The 16,694-nt window shown below is 55.1% G+C and overlaps 8 protein-coding genes across 8 annotated transcripts; 3 read left to right on the forward strand and 5 right to left on the reverse strand.

The window, feature by feature from the left end:
• Positions 1-260: 260 nt before the first annotated feature.
• BDW74DRAFT_184215 (uncharacterized protein) lies at positions 261-788 on the forward strand (the record flags this gene model as incomplete). Its single annotated transcript, XM_073730748.1, has 1 exon — positions 261-788. The coding sequence occupies one exon, from the start codon at positions 261-263 to the stop codon at positions 786-788; it is 528 nt and encodes a 175-aa protein (XP_073577666.1).
• A 113-nt stretch (positions 789-901) lies between these two features.
• Positions 902-2,294, reverse strand: BDW74DRAFT_189624 (uncharacterized protein; the record flags this gene model as incomplete). The annotated part of the gene is made up of 5 exons (XM_073732016.1): positions 902-1,036; positions 1,085-1,225; positions 1,272-1,810; positions 1,854-1,938; positions 1,983-2,294. 5 exons carry the CDS (start codon positions 2,292-2,294, stop codon positions 902-904), a joined length of 1,212 nt encoding a protein of 403 aa, XP_073577667.1.
• A 236-nt stretch (positions 2,295-2,530) lies between these two features.
• On the reverse strand, positions 2,531-4,571 carry BDW74DRAFT_189625 (FAD-binding oxidoreductase; the record flags this gene model as incomplete). Its single annotated transcript, XM_073732017.1, has 2 exons — positions 2,531-4,229; positions 4,288-4,571. The coding sequence occupies 2 exons, from the start codon at positions 4,569-4,571 to the stop codon at positions 2,681-2,683; spliced, it is 1,833 nt and encodes a 610-aa protein (XP_073577668.1). The 3' UTR covers positions 2,531-2,680.
• Positions 4,572-5,040: 469 nt separating this feature from the next.
• On the reverse strand, positions 5,041-6,760 carry BDW74DRAFT_184218 (putative choline transporter Hnm1; the record flags this gene model as incomplete). Its single annotated transcript, XM_073730749.1, has 5 exons — positions 5,041-5,772; positions 5,816-6,171; positions 6,219-6,263; positions 6,312-6,620; positions 6,679-6,760. The coding sequence occupies 5 exons, from the start codon at positions 6,758-6,760 to the stop codon at positions 5,041-5,043; spliced, it is 1,524 nt and encodes a 507-aa protein (XP_073577669.1).
• Positions 6,761-7,070: 310 nt separating this feature from the next.
• On the forward strand, positions 7,071-8,799 carry BDW74DRAFT_189628 (uncharacterized protein; the record flags this gene model as incomplete). Its single annotated transcript, XM_073732018.1, has 3 exons — positions 7,071-7,436; positions 7,487-8,658; positions 8,709-8,799. The coding sequence occupies 3 exons, from the start codon at positions 7,071-7,073 to the stop codon at positions 8,797-8,799; spliced, it is 1,629 nt and encodes a 542-aa protein (XP_073577670.1).
• Positions 8,800-8,995: 196 nt separating this feature from the next.
• Positions 8,996-10,894, reverse strand: BDW74DRAFT_120574 (uncharacterized protein). The gene is made up of 3 exons (XM_073722001.1): positions 10,240-10,894; positions 10,037-10,190; positions 8,996-9,991 (listed from the first exon to the last, which is right to left on the reverse strand). Exons 1-3 carry the CDS (start codon positions 10,777-10,779, stop codon positions 9,021-9,023), a joined length of 1,665 nt encoding a protein of 554 aa, XP_073577671.1. The 5' UTR covers positions 10,780-10,894; the 3' UTR covers positions 8,996-9,020.
• Positions 10,895-11,830: 936 nt separating this feature from the next.
• BDW74DRAFT_171862 (cytochrome P450) lies at positions 11,831-13,813 on the reverse strand (the record flags this gene model as incomplete). The annotated part of the gene is made up of 6 exons (XM_073727384.1): positions 11,831-12,206; positions 12,269-12,540; positions 12,610-12,866; positions 12,924-13,282; positions 13,387-13,516; positions 13,606-13,813. The coding sequence occupies 6 exons, from the start codon at positions 13,811-13,813 to the stop codon at positions 11,831-11,833; spliced, it is 1,602 nt and encodes a 533-aa protein (XP_073577672.1).
• Positions 13,814-14,378: 565 nt separating this feature from the next.
• BDW74DRAFT_164237 (uncharacterized protein) lies at positions 14,379-16,300 on the forward strand. The gene is made up of 2 exons (XM_073726230.1): positions 14,379-14,839; positions 14,902-16,300. The coding sequence occupies exons 1-2, from the start codon at positions 14,417-14,419 to the stop codon at positions 16,156-16,158; spliced, it is 1,680 nt and encodes a 559-aa protein (XP_073577673.1). The 5' UTR covers positions 14,379-14,416; the 3' UTR covers positions 16,159-16,300.
• Positions 16,301-16,694: the final 394 nt, after the last annotated feature.

Here is a 16,694-nt window from a genome sequence, read left to right on the forward strand (position 1 = left end):
ACTTGGCAGGCAAGCGCAGACAGCAGACACCTTCAGCAAACTCGCCTTGGCGTTTGAGAGGTGATGCCTGGACTGGTGGAGTTGAGTGTGTCCGTTTCAGCAGATCAACCTGTGACATTGGCCAATCTACTGGACACAACCCCGACGGGACCCTTCCCCTCTACTCGCAGCAGACCAGACATAAAAGGGTCTCTAGACCGTATGTATTCCCCTACGCTCTCAACCCACCTCCATATCACTTCCAAGCCCATCCTCTCACCATGCGCCTCTCAATCTTGACTGCCCTAGCGGCGACCCTCTCCTCCGCCTCCGCAGCCCTAACCTGGACCCTCTCAAAATCCTCCAACCCAACCACCGACGAAGCCTCCGCCTACACCCTCATCGAAGCAGCCATGACCGCCGCCGTCGCGCGCCACGCACGGCTCGGCTCTGCCAGCAAAACCCTCTACGTCTACTACTCGCCGGGAGTCCCCACCGCAGAAGCAAACTACAACGGCGACATCCGGTTCGGCAGCGACCGGGCGTACATGAATGAGCGGACGGCTCTGCACGAGATCTCGCACACGCTGGGTGTTGGACAGACCTCTGCGTTTGACGAGCTGTGCGCAAGCGGGGAGTGGGCTACTGCGCTGCCGCTTCTGCGATCGTGGGATGGATCCGATGCGGTTATTAGCTGTGGCGGGGGGCACTTCTGGCCATATGGGCTTAACTATGATAATGAGTGGAGCGAGACGAATGGGGATCGGAATGTTTTGATTGTTAATGCTATGGTTGCGGATGGGATGTAACATTTGAATACCTTGAATGTAACTTCCTAGGACAAAGATTGGATGTATTTACAAAGGGACGCGGTTTGTCCATTTGACGCTAACCTTTTAATGAACGCGGTAACTATTCACTGTTATTCAGAAGACTGGCTCGAGTCAAACAGCGGAGTTATGTGGCCGTTTCGCAATTCTTGCGCCACGACTGTGGCGGTCTCCTGCCATCTTTGCCTTGTGTCGGCTTCGGCGTCAAATGGATACAGCCAGCGGTTCTGCAGTGCCGTTAGTGACGTTATGGCTAGGTGGTTTTGATACCTTACCCTCATCATCACATCTTCGGGATTCAGCTTTTCCCCAGCTTCGAGTTGTCTGAGGGCGTTATGCCATCTGTCTCGGATGTCCTCTCCATTCAGTTGGCATTTTCGTACCCTGTCAAAACGTAGCTTCTCATATACGCGTGTCTGAGCTCTATTAGACATACTCACAGACACATGGTCAAGCACTCACAGCCAGTGGAACGTTGTCCTTTCCAGCCAGCTTGAGGCATAGTGCCAGAACAGCAGCACTTTCAGTCGCCTGAGATGCCCCCTGCGCACTGGTCGGTAGATGTGGATGGCACGAATCCCCAAGTAAGACAACCTTGTGGCTCCCACTCACCCAACAAGGAATAGGATCCCGATAGCAAATCTTCCAGTCGAGGCAGTGCTCGGTCTTCCGTACAGCCGCTGCAATCCTGGGATCGAGATCCCGGATAGTATCTTGCACATCGTCCATGCGCCCTGGTTGAAACCATGACTCCGTGATATCCTCGGTGTCTTTGTGCGTGAGGATCCAGTTGAACTCCTCGCCATCACGCAAGGTGTTCTGAACTAGGTGGACATCATGTCCGATCCAGATGTTGATGCACTCCTTCTCAACGAACTCCCGGCACAGGGGGTCCTCTTTCAAGTGGGAACCCTTGAAATACGCGCGGTAGCAGGCATAACCGGAGGACTTGGGCTTGTCTTCGAAGCCTAGCACTAACTCTCTCGCGAGTGACTTGATACCTTGGAGTAGTTAGCACCAGTGAAGAACAGAACGAGGCCATACCATCGGCGGCAACAATGACATCGGCGTGGTGAACCTCGCCGTCTGCTAGCGTAATAGCCGGCTTGTCCTCATCGTATGAAACAACCTGCAAGATATCAATACTATCTGATATCCCCCAGAGCAACTTACCGTGCACCCCATATGTATCCTAATCCCAAGCCCCGCAACCCGATCCAGAAACGCCCTATGATAATCCCCCCTATGCCCGATATACCCCGCCATATCCATGGCTGGCTGCTGCGCCAGAACCTCACCTGTTTCCCAGTGCCGGATCTGCATGAACTCGGACTTGTTACCGAGGGCAATCAGCTCGTCGTGGAGTCCCCATCTTTCCAGCAGCCGGAGGGCGTTCTCACCCAGACCTAGCGAATCCCCTAGGCGCTGGAACTGGTGGACTTTCTCGAAGACCTCGACGTCGAAACCTTGGTAGTGCATTGCCATTGCTGCGGCACAACCTCCAAGTCCTGCTCCGACGATTATGACTGGGGCATATGGTTAGTTGGGCTAATGGTAAAGGAAGCGAGACTTGCCTTTCATTTTGTGGTCTAACATCGTCTACTGTCTGGATATGGCTATCTTGGATCAAGTAAGACTTCCCCAGGAGCAGCTAATATAACATCCTCGGTTTACTCCGTGTGATAGCGGGGTTCTAGGTGTCTGATGTGGGGTGGTCGGGGGTTTTCCGGGGCCCCAGATCCTTGCTCTCCTTCGACTCTTCATTGATTGAATACGGGTGATTATTGGAAGGACACGTAGGAGACGGACTCGGCACTTGAGTTGCCTGACTACAACCCTACATTGAAATGAATTATGTCCCATTACTTCCCTCATAGCTTAGCCTTGTTGGCCCCAACCGGCGCAATATCTCCTTGAATATCCCGATTGGAAGCAGTAATCTCCCAGCCCTGGCCACGGTAAGCCTTGGGCCAAATCCCGTTCCTCCCTGGCGCCAGGATACCGTTTGGATCCAGCGCATCTTTCAGCGTCTCATTGAATTGGCGAAGAGCCTGGTTGTTCCACCCATACGTAGCCGCCACCTGGTCAGCAAAGAGCAGGTGGGTGCGATACTCGCCATATCCCTCTTTGGCGCACTCAGCGATGAGCTCACGCATGAGATTCGTAGCTCTGCGCTTGGCGTCCATGTCTGACCGACTGTAGACAATGTTACCTATATAGTGCGCTTCGCGACCGGCGATCGTCAGGGTTGGGAAGTTATCGAAGCCCCATTTCTTGTGGAGTCCCTCGATAATGCTGTGCAAAACTCGTGCATCTTTGCCTCTGGTAGGGATAATTGGAGAGAAAAAGATGTGCGCTGCGTCGGGGACCCAATTCAGCCAGTCGACCTCGCGGATGACGGGGGTGCCCATGAAAACCTTGGCCCGATCATGCAGGTAATGGTCCGGCGGTAGGTCTTTTTGATAGAGGAACCGGCTGCCGGGAATCCTGCCAAATGCTTCTCTCACAGCGTCCATTTGCGCCTTGATGGCAGCTTCGGTTCCATACTGGCAGCCGTAAAACACCCACGAGACATCGCCACAGGCCAAAGTGCTCGTACAGCGCGCGATCGCATCGCGAGGCATGGATCCTATACCCTGCCACCACGCGCTCTTCGGTTTCCCAGTAACCGCCAACTCCTGAATAACATGCCTCAGCTGGGGGATATTGCCAAACACACCCCGTTGAGCCAGCGGCCGGATCACCTCGATGATCTGCTCGAAGTCGTCTTCACGGGGGAACGTAACCATATACGAGAAGCTGCCAGTCGCAGGCATCAACCAGAAGCCCATCTTAGTGACGATGCCAAAGTTGCTCTGGCTGAAGATTCCATCCGAGTACGGGCCGTACGCAGGCTGAAACGAGCCCCAGACGGGATTATCGGCGCCGTCTTTACCAGGAAGCGCACCCATGCCCGTTCGCAACAGTTCCCCGGTCGGCAGGACGATTTCCATGCCGCAGTGGTTGGCAAAGTGGTCACCATAGGGCGTATACCCGACTCCACGATCGAGTGCATTTCCCATCACACTTCCGCCACCGAGATCCGGGCAGTCGATCCACAGCGGATCACCTGTCTTCTGGATCTCTTCGTACAGTTTATAGTATGAAACACCCGGCTCAACCATGCACGAGGCGCTGCTCCCGTCGATCTTGAGGACTTTGTTCATGCGGCGGCCGAGATCAAGCACGACGGACCCCGGGACTCGAGGAGCTGCACCTCCGTAGCCGATGTTGCGACCCATGGAGATGGGATAGATGGGGATGGTGTGCCGATTCGCCCAGAAGACCACGGCTTGGACTTCCTCCGTCGATGAAGAGTATACGACCGCGCTGCAGACCAGCTCCTCTTGCTGTGCGATGTGGAAGGCATCGTGTGTGTTTCTACTTATATCAGTATAAACTCTAAGTCAAGAAAAAAAAAAAAAAAAAAAAAACCAACGGATGCTCCATATACCACCCATCAACCAAGGGCTTATCGTTGATCTCAACGTTCTTATCACCAAGTCTCTCGCGGAGCTCCGCGATGGCCGTGTCAAATTGCTCTCGGGTTGTATTCGGCGGCAGTCTGGGAACATCATGTCTCCGTGGAACACTGTCCGGCAGTGTTCTGTTCGAGTATAATCGTTCTTTGGCGACTTTGGCCTCAGCTTCGAGTTGCGCTGGGATGCCGCTGTGTACCCCGTCGCTTAGACGGGGTGTTGGCGTGACAGTTTTGGGTGCCATGATGAATGAGTGGAGGGTGAGGTGACGATGGAATAAACAGGCGTCAAGGGTCTTCTTATATCACTCTCCATCCCCACATCCAATTGCCACCATGACTGTGCAGCGCAAGGGCTGTCGATCCCCCTCAGCTGGGGGCCCACCGCACCCCCGCTTGAAGGACTGGGGATTTCCCGACAGTGGTAACATTCCTGCAGGAAAGAAGAGAGTTGGAGTTGCTGCAGGATGGATTGATGTGAAATAAATATCTTTTTGTGCCAGCAATTGCTTGCCTTGAATGAGGACGGTCAGTCGCGGTTACTTTGCGCGTAAAAATCTCAGCGAAGGTCAAGATCTCAGATGCCGGTCACTGAGATCACCTACGATGACCAGAGCTCCTGACGAGGGCACAAAGTTATGCATTAGTGAAGTGTGCATGGCAAGAGTGGTGCCACTCTGCCCTACCTAGATCTTTCGTAAACTTCTTCTCCGCCTACTCTTCCTTCGCCCGTGCAATCTTCTCCCTATACTGCCCCTTGCCAATAAACCACCAAACAAGAATCAGAATGGGAATACCACCAACCACGACACAGGTATAGTTCATATTCTCCACCGTGACGGGCATGTTATACGGGAAGCTGAAGAAGATGATAGCAAACAATAGCCAGCCCACGGTGACACTGTTAACAATCCACCCCCAATGGCCCATATGGAATGTGCCGCGATGCATATTCGCCCGGCCAGTCAGCATATTTGTTGAGATGGGAATCAGATAGGCCACATTGTTGATCGTCACAGCCGCGCCCAGCATACTGTTAAACGCCGTACTGCTGCCGAGATAGATACACCCTAGCGCCGCAACAACAGCCGCAACCAGGAGCTGCGCGTTGAAGGGAATGCCGAAGCGCTTGTTAACACGTCCCCAGGTGTCGGAGAAGGGCATGGCCCTGTCGCGGGCAAAAGCCCAGAGGACTCGGGAGGTTGAGAGCTGTGAGCTGGTCACGCAGGGACCGAGGGCGATGAAGAGGATGAAGGTGAGACCGAAGGCGCCCCCGACGGACTGCGTTACCTGGCGGAAGAGTTCGGTCAGAGGTAGACCGGTATTCGTGTCTGATAGTGCTGCGAAATCCTGGACGCTGAACATGAGCGCGATCAGGTAGCTCAGGCCGGTCGTGAAAGCAATGGTTAGGGTTATACCGATGGCCAAGGGGGCATTGCGCGAGGGCTCCAAAGTCAGCACCACTCTATCGCAGGAGCAGGGTACTCACATTCGGCATCTCCTCGGTGATATGCGTAACCCCATCCAGCCCACCCAGACTATACAGCGGATTGACAAGTCCAGTGATGAAGCAAATGACATTATTATCCCAACCCGTATTATTGATCCAAGTCCGAAAGACAAACTCCTTGCTCTGGTGGGTGGGTGCACATGCGACGACGGTTACAAGGACAACGAACCAGCCGATCTGCAGATAAAAGAGGGAGAACTTATTCAGCGAGGGGATGATGCGGTTTCCGAATAGGACGACGGATGCGGTCAGGATGTTGAGGATCTGGTAGATGATGAAGGTCTGCCATGTTTTGATTGCGTCGCTGGGGTGGTAGAGTGAGTAGAGTGCTTGGACTAGACATCAGTTAGCAAAGGACTCGGAGTGATTTATCAGGACGTACCGATCTGAGCAAAGATGAGGTTGGTCGATGCGGTAGTGAAGATCCCTACACCCGTCAGTCTACCCTAACATACCACATTATATGATAACATACACCCCGCAACCGTCATCCACCCCGTCACAAAGCTCAAAAAGGCACTTGATCTCTTCGGCGCAACAGCCGCAATCCAGTGGTACATTCCCCCCTCGGTCGGATAGCTCGAGACAAATTCCGCCAGCGAGGCGCCCAGAAACGACTGCATGATGGTGACCAGGATAAAGCCGTAGATGATGGCGCTGGGCCCGCCCGCATTGATCTCCGTGACGATGCTGAGCCCGAGGCCCGTCCAGGAGATGGTGGTGGTCGAGGCGAGACCGATCAGCGAGACGATACTGAAGTGGCGCGACAGTTCCTGTGTGTGGCCTCGAAATCCAATAGTCAGCACCATTCATTCCCATGGATTACGGTAAAGGGGAAATACCCATCTGCGCCAACCGCAGCTCGTCTGCATTCATACCGCCGCCCTCGTTGGCGAGGGAGACGCTGATCTCCTTGGTCTTCATCGTGGTCGGAGGGATGAGGGGTTGGTGTGACAGCAGCAAGACAAGGCTGACCGACTGACTCTTATTTATTGCACCTGGTCCCTTGCTGCTTATCGTCTTATCTTTTGTGCTACCAGTTCAGGATAACAGGTGCGCCCAGTGCCCACCGGCGTTGGAGTCAATCTTGCCTCTTTAGAGCTAGTATGGCTGCACCGTAGATTGCAGCTACTCCAACTGTAACCGAGGTCCGGCGGGGTAGGCCAATAAATAGATGCAAAGATATGGCACCAACGGTCAATTGAATGTTCATCAATCAGAATTAATCGCAAGTATGAAGGCAAGGTGGTTGCTTGCCCTCCTAGGCGCGACCGCAGTGCGCTCCGTCGAGATCAGCAACGAGGCATGGGGTCTCCTCAACGAGTCCATGACAATCACAGACGCCATCTACGACCCACCAGCTTCATACCTCCGCTACTTCTACTTTCCCCTCGCGGCAGGACCTCACGAAACGCGCTCCTCGGTCTGGTACTCGGTCGGACTGCTGCAACGGAACCAGGGCAACGACGCCGATGAAGCAATCAAGATCATACAGAATGTCATTGGCGATCAAGAGAAGAACACCACGGTGCAGTGGTACGGCGACTACACCAAGTATCCGGAGCAGCCGACCGTGGGGACGGAGGCATATCCGCCTGTGGTGCGTCTCTACAATCCCTACCTTTGGGTTTTCTAGGGTTAACCAAGCAGATCTACAACTCATGGGATCCCAACTGGCGAGGGTTCATTGGCACTGCCCTGATCCTCATCTACGAGGAATTCCAGGATCTTCTGCCCACCGAAGCACAAGACCTGATCCTCGAGAGCGTCTACAACAGCTCCGTCGGTGACAGCTACCGGGTCGGCGGCGTAGACGGCGACAACCTGTACCCAGCATACTCAAATGCCTGGCTGATGCGGACGGTGGCCAGCTCCTGGGCTGGCCTGAAGCTGGGCGACGCCAACATGACCGCCGCCGGAGACAGCGACGCGGCTGCCTTCCTCGAGCTCTTCGATCGCAACGGCACCTTATCCGAGTTCAACGGGCCAACCTACGCCGGCGTCTCGCTGTACGCCCTCACCATCGCAGCCAAGTACCTAGGAAACACGAACGCCACAATCGGTCTGAACGCCGAGCGCGTAATCCAACAGATCTGGTCCTACACATCGGAGCTCTGGAATCCGGTCATGCGAAACCTCGCTGGACCCTGGGATCGGTCGTACGGGTACGACATGAACAACTACGTGGGGATCATGTCGCTATGGGCATGGGCGTTGACAGAAAAGTCGCAAGCATGGAACCACACATCTCCAATCTGGACGCTCGCGCACGCGGATGACTTCGAGATCGCGCCCGTGATTGCTGTTCTGTCCGAGTTCCATAGCACACTAGTGCCAGATGATATCCTAGCCAAGCTTACTTCGTTCTCCGGCGAACATACATACACAGGCCATGCGTACGCCCCTCCAGCCGACTACGCGCTGCGCAACATCACAACGTGGATGTCAGCAAATCTCACCATCGGGACACAGTCATTCAACCAGAGCGTCGTCGGTGGATTCTCTGAGGACTCGAGCTCGTTCAGTCCGTCTGTCGTTCAGTGGCTTCGTAGTGACAGTTCAGTCGGGTACCTGAATCTGTATCCGATAGAGACGGCGCTGAAGGCTGAGGTTGCGCCGTATAGTCTGAACCTCACGTATCCGCTTGGGGATGCGTCGAGTAGGTTCACATTTGTTCTTGCTGCGAATTCGCTGGGGAAGAGGCGGGATATAGGTAGTCTTGATGATGTGGATGGTCTGAGCATCAGGGTTGGTGGCACCGTCGATCCAGTTCCTGAGATCTCGTTCTGCGGGTTGCTTGGGGGTGCTTGTGATGTTATCCAGTAAGTGGTGCTTTTCTGCGCTGAAGGATTGTTTAGCTGACAAGGTGCAGTGGCTTCGAGTTCTGGAATGTTACCTTCGCCATGCCTGAGAACAGCCCCGATGTCCCGCGCATTGAGTTCGAATTCCAGTTGTCAGAGTGATAGAACGGCCTACTAAAGATATCCTAACATACGCATAACACCGACCGTCAACAGGAATCGAATATGTGGATTCAATGGTCATTTATCTATCTATCATCAAAATGTCCTCAACGGACGTCGTTATATGTACAATACTCTTCATCAACCCATGATATACAAGATCCTTGGATAGATCGAGGCAATACTGCTTGTATTCCACCTCAAGTCTTTTTTTTCGGGAGCTAAACAGATCCCCATCCTCCACTCATGCTGCTCATTCGACTAACACGACGACCCTGGTTGGTCTTGTTCTCGGCCTCAAGCGCCTGCGCGAACTTGCTGCTGGCGCGAATCTGCGGGCCCTTCCAGTAGAAGACATAGATGGGAATGACCACCAGACACGACAAACAGGCCAGGACGGTCGACGCGTACTCGACGTGCCACTTGTCGCCGATGTTGGTATACATAGGCGTCGCATACATAGCCGAGATACCCGCGAGCAGGTCACGGGCGAACGCATTACCACCGGTGGCGGAGGCGGAGTAGACACCGTACGCAGCAACCATGTAATCGACAGATGACAGATAGATGGCGTAATTGGCGATACCAACACAGGTGGAGAAGATCATGGACGCAATCCAGGGGATGCCGCGCTCTCGACCGAACGAGGTCCATGCGAAACCAAACAGCCCGATCGGTTCAAGAGGAGCCAGCCAGAGCAGCCACTTCAATCGTCGTTCGGGCGGCATGTCGTCTCCGCCCATCTTCTTGCGGTGGTGCTTATCACGTAGGAAGAACGGGAGATAGCTGACATAGGCAATAAAGTACGCTGCATTGATGGGAATCACAGCCCACGCCTGGCCCAGGATGCCGAATCCCCAACCCTGCTCGTAGACGATAGCAAAACTCTCAAGGAAAGTGAAGATGAGCGCATCCGAGAAACCGGACAGCAGCGACAGACAGAAGACGATCGGCTCGGTCAGGAGCATGTGGAAGGGACGGACCCAAATATGGAAGGCCTCCTTGGCCGAGACACGGGGCTTCTTCAGCTCGTTGGGGCCGTAGACGTTGGGATCCTCGCCGGACTTGCGCATCTTCTTGGCGACGTGGTCCATGATGATGGTCGATCGGCTCTCGGGCATGAAGAAGATGATGGCCTGCGTGACGCCGCCAAAGATGAGCTGGATCCAGAAGAACCATTTCCAGTGGAGGACTAAACGGTTAGTCGGGGCTTTCAAAGGAGGTAGATGGTGCTTACAGCGCTGAATGGGACCGCCAATGACACCACCGATACTGGTTCCAATGCACGACGACAGGACAATAAAGGCGAGGGGGAACTGCTGCGTCTCCTTCTCATACAGATCGGCGATCAGACCAAGCGTCACACTGCCACCAGCGGTAGAAAGACCGCCCTAGTCTGTTAGTCCACAGCATTTGTAATTCGGGACTGGGTCAACTTACAAGAGCACGACACACAACAATCGTCCCCCAGTTAGGCGCCAAAGCACAGGGAATCTGCCAGATGTTGATGAGGAACATGGAGAGCTGCAGGATGGGCCAGCGGCCAAACTCCTCACTCCACGGCGCCCACAGTTCACATCCAACGGAATACGTAACCAGGTATGCCATCTGCGCCGTCCTCGCATGCTGCTCGCTGATATTGAAGGCTTCCGACAGAGGCGCTACGGCATTGGGAAAGACCGAGGTGTTGAAGTTCATCGAGATCTGCACGAATGCGACCGCGACAAGATACGTCCATTTCTTCCAGGTCGGCCAGCAATATCCCAGCTGCTCGTAACATTCGTATTCCTTCAGCTCACGTTTTCCATCAGACCGGACACTCTCCTTTTCCACAGCCGCATGTGCTCTCTCCGCCTGCTCGACCCTCATGTCGGGGATGATGGGGGCGTCGGCCGTACCGCCATTGTCGGGGTTCCCGTCCTTCTCCGAGGGTGGCCTGTGATGATTCTCGAGTGCCTTTTCCAGCTCGCGCTCCGACATTTTGATGTTGTTGGAGGAGAGTTAGATCAGGATGAGGTGGTGAGGTGGCGGCGGCATTGATATAGCTCCCCTCAAAAGAGTTTGACAGTTCGAATTTTTCGGGCACAGGCCCAATTGCGTCAGTAACGACCGTCGTAGAGCAGATCATAGCGGGAACAAGCAATGGTTCTTGAGCAGACAACCGGATTCTGCACGAGACCCATAACACTAGAAGATACCCACTCGAGGGAATGGGACTGCACGCAGGGGCCCTACGTCATGACACACGGTCGCAGCGACGCATTCCAGCCTCTCCATGGGGTATACCCCGTGAACATTATATTAAAGGGGTCTTTTCCTCTGTCGCAACTGCACCGAAGATTCCGACGAACACGGTATCCCGAGTACTGGTCGATACTCGGCTCCTCGGTCGACATTTCTTGGTCGTTGTGCATGGTACAAGCTTCGCACAACTTGGCATAGCTCGGCTGATCTGCTCTGGACGCCCAGCTGGAAAACACTCTAGCCAATGCTGGGCGCGGCCGAGGCGGTTCCTTTGCTCGCAATCGGATGTCATGCCCTCAGGGCTCAGGGTCTGCGCCGGACGATGATATCACTCTCGGTCGGGCCTCTGCCGTACCATTCGCCGCTGTGGTCTGTACGGTACTCAGTGCGGCCGTGGATCGTTCCGCTGCTCCGCTACAGCACGAGAGCACAGCAGTCGTCCAATGGCGATGTCTGCTTATTCGGAGTCGACTTACGGTTGAGCGTACGAGTCAAGGTGCGATGATGTCACTGCGCCTGTGCTTGGGGTGGGCCCACACTGTATGGTAGATCGCATGCGGCACTCCCCCTCGGGGTGGCATTGGGCACGGTCAATCTCTAGTTAACCTCATGGTCAAGTACTAGCAAGAGCCTTGGACGGTATTGAAGAATACCATACCGTGGTTGATATAGCAGAGTCAAGAACCCAGATTGGGGATCTATTTGTGATACGATCCGCGATACGCCGAAAGGTATATTTCCACCATACCTTCCCCCTCTGCGAATCCAGTACGAACATTGCAATGCCCTACACAGCCAACCTCGCAAAGTCCTCCGCATCGTGCGCACCCACCGCAACCTCCATTGCACTTTCCCGGATCAGCGCCGCGTGCGCCGGGCTGCGCGGCCGGATGTCCAACCCAAACGGTTCCGGATGCGTGATGATCCCCGGTAACCACCTGGGTGCGGGGGCATTCGGATCCCTAGGCGCGACATCAAAACACGCCAGGAACCGCGCGATAAACAGGAACAGCCTCTCCTCCGCCAGGAAGCGGCCCGGACAGAGGCGGCGCCCGAAGCCAAAGACGTATTTGCGGGGATCGGGCTCTGGGGGGCTTTGCAGGAAGCGCGAGGGGTTGAAGCACGCGGGGTCTTTGTAGACCGTGGCGTTTTGCGTGAAGGCGCTGCACCATTGCATTCAGGACATGGTCAGGGCAACAGCTACCATAGGAGAAAGTGCACTTACCCGATATTGGCGAGCAGATAGGCGCCCTTGGGGATCGAATAGCCGTTCCATGATAGATCTGCGTCGGCCACGTGCGGGGCGGCGACGGGGGCCGGAGGGCGCCACCGGAGGGTTTCTTGGACCAGCGCAGTAATATACGGCAGCTGGGCACGGTGCTGGTAGCCTGGGAGGGTGGGCGCTCCAACCACACGGTCAAGCTCCTGCTGCGCCTTGCGTTGCACCTCCGGGTTCAACGCGGCGGCGATGAGGAAGCTGATCATGGCGGAGACATTCTGGACAAGCAGTGAGCGTGCGATGAGACTCGGATGTGCCCATGAATTGGAGAGAAGCAGGGCACTGACTGTTTCCGCACCGCCGAGATAGACCTCGGCGGTGGACCAGAGCATGGCGGTCTCGTGGATGGAATTGGGGGACGGCGGCCCATCCTGCAGCATGCGGGAGAGCATCGAGGGCTGAAAGGCAGCGTCATTCCGTGTCATGCGGGCCCGCACGAACTGGTACGGGAGGACTGTGGCAGCGGTGATGCACTGGCGGAATTCGATGGCCTTGCGGACGAACTCGGCGCCGGGGAACCAGGGGGGAAGATATTGCACTACGCCTGCATTAGCTTGTATACCGTCCCATACATCTCCTTGGCAAAATGGTAGTCACTGACAGGACGTCACAGAGTTGACCACCCACCGCAGCGGGGCGAAGACCTGCCCAAAGTGGGAAACGGCTTGACGCGTGAGGTTGTAGAAGGGGTCTTCCTCTCCTGTCACCGGATCGGGAGGCGCCATGGTGTATCCGTATCCAAAGCTCAACATGAACCCAATCACATCCCGTCTCAGATGGTCTCTCACATCCTCCGGGCTTGCCAACACATTCCCCAGTAACCGTCGGATCGTGCGGTCCATAAGCGGATGAAGCCGCGAGACCAGCTGCCGCGTGCCAATCTCGCGTTTCATGTTCAAGCGCACTGCCTTCCAGACCTCGAGGTTGCGGTGGGTTGTCAGGGCTGGGCCCCAGCCGGACCTGCCCATGCAGTGTAAGTATGGTAGTAACATATAGTATCGACCACTGGGGCATCCCCCCGTCTCCATCATGGTGGGATGTCGGGCTTGAAACGACTATCTCACATCTTTGCCATGGTGGAATCGGGAATAAAGCGTGTCACCGACGACTTGCGCTCCAAGATCTCCCGGGCTGCGTCCACGTCGTTGAAGATGATTGTTGTTTGGCCAAGGACGGTCACGGAGCTCACGGGCCCTACCATGCCATGCCGCGTCTGGGTAAGTTGGGTGCTTGAGCTGCAAAAATGGCGGAGCAGCCACTACACTGGCGGGGACGGGACTCACCATATGGCGCCAGATGCTCCCGCCAGAACATCCACTCCGGGGCATTCTTGGGGGGGAAATGATTGAGATTTCCCAGCAACGGAATCCGCCAGGGGCCCGGCGGGAGTGCGGACGGGGAGGTAGAAGGGTGCAAGGCCAGGAGCCTCTGCAGCCCCCACAGACACGCTGCCGCAGCGAGAGAAACGACGACGATCAAGGTTGTCGCCATGGCCGGGTATGGTAGTCTGTATCTGTCGGTGGGAAACAGAAGGTAGTAGGCCAAGTCTCGGGGGAAATCAATGGTTTGGTACTAGGGAATAATATTTGTTGTATGCAAAAATCGGGTCAGGGTAGTGCGTGTCACCGCGCCTAAATAACGCGGATGTGTTAGGGAACACGGCCAGCGCGGACTGATGTTAGCTAATAAATCTCCCTATATAATATAGTATGACTGGTTCATATGTCAAAAATTAAAGTTATAAAATAATTTACTTTAATTATGTCAAGGGTATAATATTAATTTTAAAAAAATTAAAATTGTATTAATAATATAATATATGAAATGATTAATTTCAAATATTATATCACAGGTTTAAGATATTTAATATTTAAATTTTGATAAAAAGTATACATTTAAACAATAATTATTACAATATTAAATATTTTAACTATTATTTACTATTTTTAAAAACTAGGCTACCTGACTTATTTATTTTTATTTAGTTTTCTATATCAGCTTCAAGACTTATATTTTCTTGAAGCTGATATAGAAAACCCTAACCTAATTTTTCCATACAACAGATCCATATCCATATACGGAGTAGAACGCGCCATGCCTGCCATGCGAGCCTCGCAGTGCGAGAACCCGCTCCTCGGAGACCGACCCAGACGGTTTATACCAGACAGTTTACACCTATCCTCTCCAAACGCCATGGTACCATGCGATACAGCGCATTTTCACTTACCCAGCCTACCATACCAGGGAGCCTCCATCATGCCCGATCCCAACGATATGGTTCTCATCGCGCTGGCCCAGAAGATCACCGAGGCAACTCAAGTGATCACGAACTTTGCGTCCGCAAACCAACTCGCCTTCTCCCTTGACTCTCAGTCCGACCCCCAGGACCCAGCAGCTATCTCTGCGCCCGGTTCCCAGGCCTACCATGAGGCCCGCATGGCGGCCCTCGAAGCCTCATCCACTCTGAGCGCTCTACTATCCGGAACCCAGACCTCCTTCTTAGACCTCTGCTCCCATGTACGTAGACACAGATCGTGCTCCTGCTCCTGCTCCTGCTGCTAACCAAATTCTCTCCCCAGTTCCACGCCGCGTCCGCCCTCCGCATCGTGCTCAAGTTCAACATCGCACACGCAGTCCCCCTGCAAGGCAGCACCTCCTACGGCCAGGTCGCGCAGAAGAGCGGCCTCGACACCCGCACCGTGCAGCGGATCCTCTGCTTCCTGATGGGATACCATATCTTCCGCCAGCCCGCCCCCGGGCGCGTGGCGCACAGCCGGCTCTCGCAGGCCATGGTGTCCCACGAGGGCCTGGCGGCCCTGGTGCAGTTCAGCTTTGGCGAGCTCTACGGCTACAGCTACCACATGGCGGACGCGCTGGCGAAATGGGGGTCGAGCCAGGAGCCCAACGAGACGGGGTTCAACATTGCGGAGGACACCACGGATGGTCTGTACGCGTTTACCGATCGGCAGTGCGGCAAGGCGAGGCAGAGCGCGTTCAGCACGATGATGGATCTCGTGGCCTCGTCGGAGCTCTCCAGCTCGGATGCGCTCTTTGGTGCGCTGGACTGGCAGGGCCTGGGGGATGCGGTGGTTGTTGATGTACGTCCAGGCACCTACAGTCCCTACACTACCATACCCTCCCCTCCTGGGCATAGCCATAGCCATGGGGACCTGAGAGCTAACCAAAACACCCGAGGTCCAGATCGCCGGGTCCACAGGCCACGTCAGCCAGCAGCTCGCGCACCGGTACGGGAACCTCCAGTTCATCGTGCAGGACTTTGCGTCCGTGTGCGCGCGGGGCGCCGCCCAGCTGCCGCCCGAGCTGCGCGACCGCATCCACTTCCAGGCGAAGGATCTCTTCGCGGAGCAAGAGCGGATCCCCGACCGACGGGCCGTGTACCTGCTGCGCACCATCCTGCACAACTGGAGCGACGAGTACGCGAGGCGGATCCTGCGGGCGATCGTGCCGGCTCTGAAGCCCGAGGCTGGCGACCGCATCGTGCTCAACGAGCAGATCATGCCGGAGGCTGGGGCCGGCACGGCGTCGCCGACGATCGAGCGGCTGATTCGGTGGGTTCACTGATTTCTTACCATACCCCGTCATGGCTCACACTATTCGATGCATACCTAAGGCTCCAGCTAAGAGGGTGGGGGTCCTGTACTGATACCGACTCTAGGTTCACCGACATGACGATGCTGTGCAACTTCAACGGCCAGGAGCGGACGGCGGAGCAATTCGACGCGCTGGTTCGGGGAGTCGATCCGCGGCTCAGGATTGTGCAGATGAGAAGCCCATCTGCACTCGCCACGGGCGTTATCGAGATAGCCTGGGAGTGAGCGTGCCGAGGGGGGAGGGGGGGTTGGCATTACTTTGTTGTAATTGCAGTGAGTGGACCGAGTGCTGGTGACATAGCCTGGCATGGCGTACATAGCGTAGCATAGCATGTCAGTTGATAGTCCCAATGAAATCAGATCTACCATACCATACCTTGGCTATGCCACACCCATAGGGTACGCATGCTAGGTAGGTAGATAGCCCTAACCTACGCTGCCACGTCATACTATACCACACAAAGCTGGAAACTCGTAATGCAACATCAATTATTGCGATGCGTATGTTTGTGCCGTTTAGAGCTATACCCGCACATTCCAATTGCTTCCATTCGATTTTTCGGCCATTGTTCGGTTCGCTCGCCATTCGCTCACCGTTCGGTCGCCGTTCGGTCGCCGTTCGGTCGCCGTTCGCTCACCGGGGCACTCACCCTCGACCTCCGTCCGTACCACCGGGGCACCCAATTCAGACGGAAAAGGGTCAGATATTCGTGGAGCTGTGCAAGTCGAAAGGTCGCCTGATTAGGGCTGCGACTAGAAGA

This window comes from Aspergillus multicolor (genome assembly GCF_047715735.1).
Source record: "Aspergillus multicolor strain CBS 133.54 unplaced genomic scaffold BDW74scaffold_58, whole genome shotgun sequence".
NCBI classification, from domain to species: Eukaryota; Fungi; Ascomycota; class Eurotiomycetes; order Eurotiales; family Aspergillaceae; genus Aspergillus; species Aspergillus multicolor.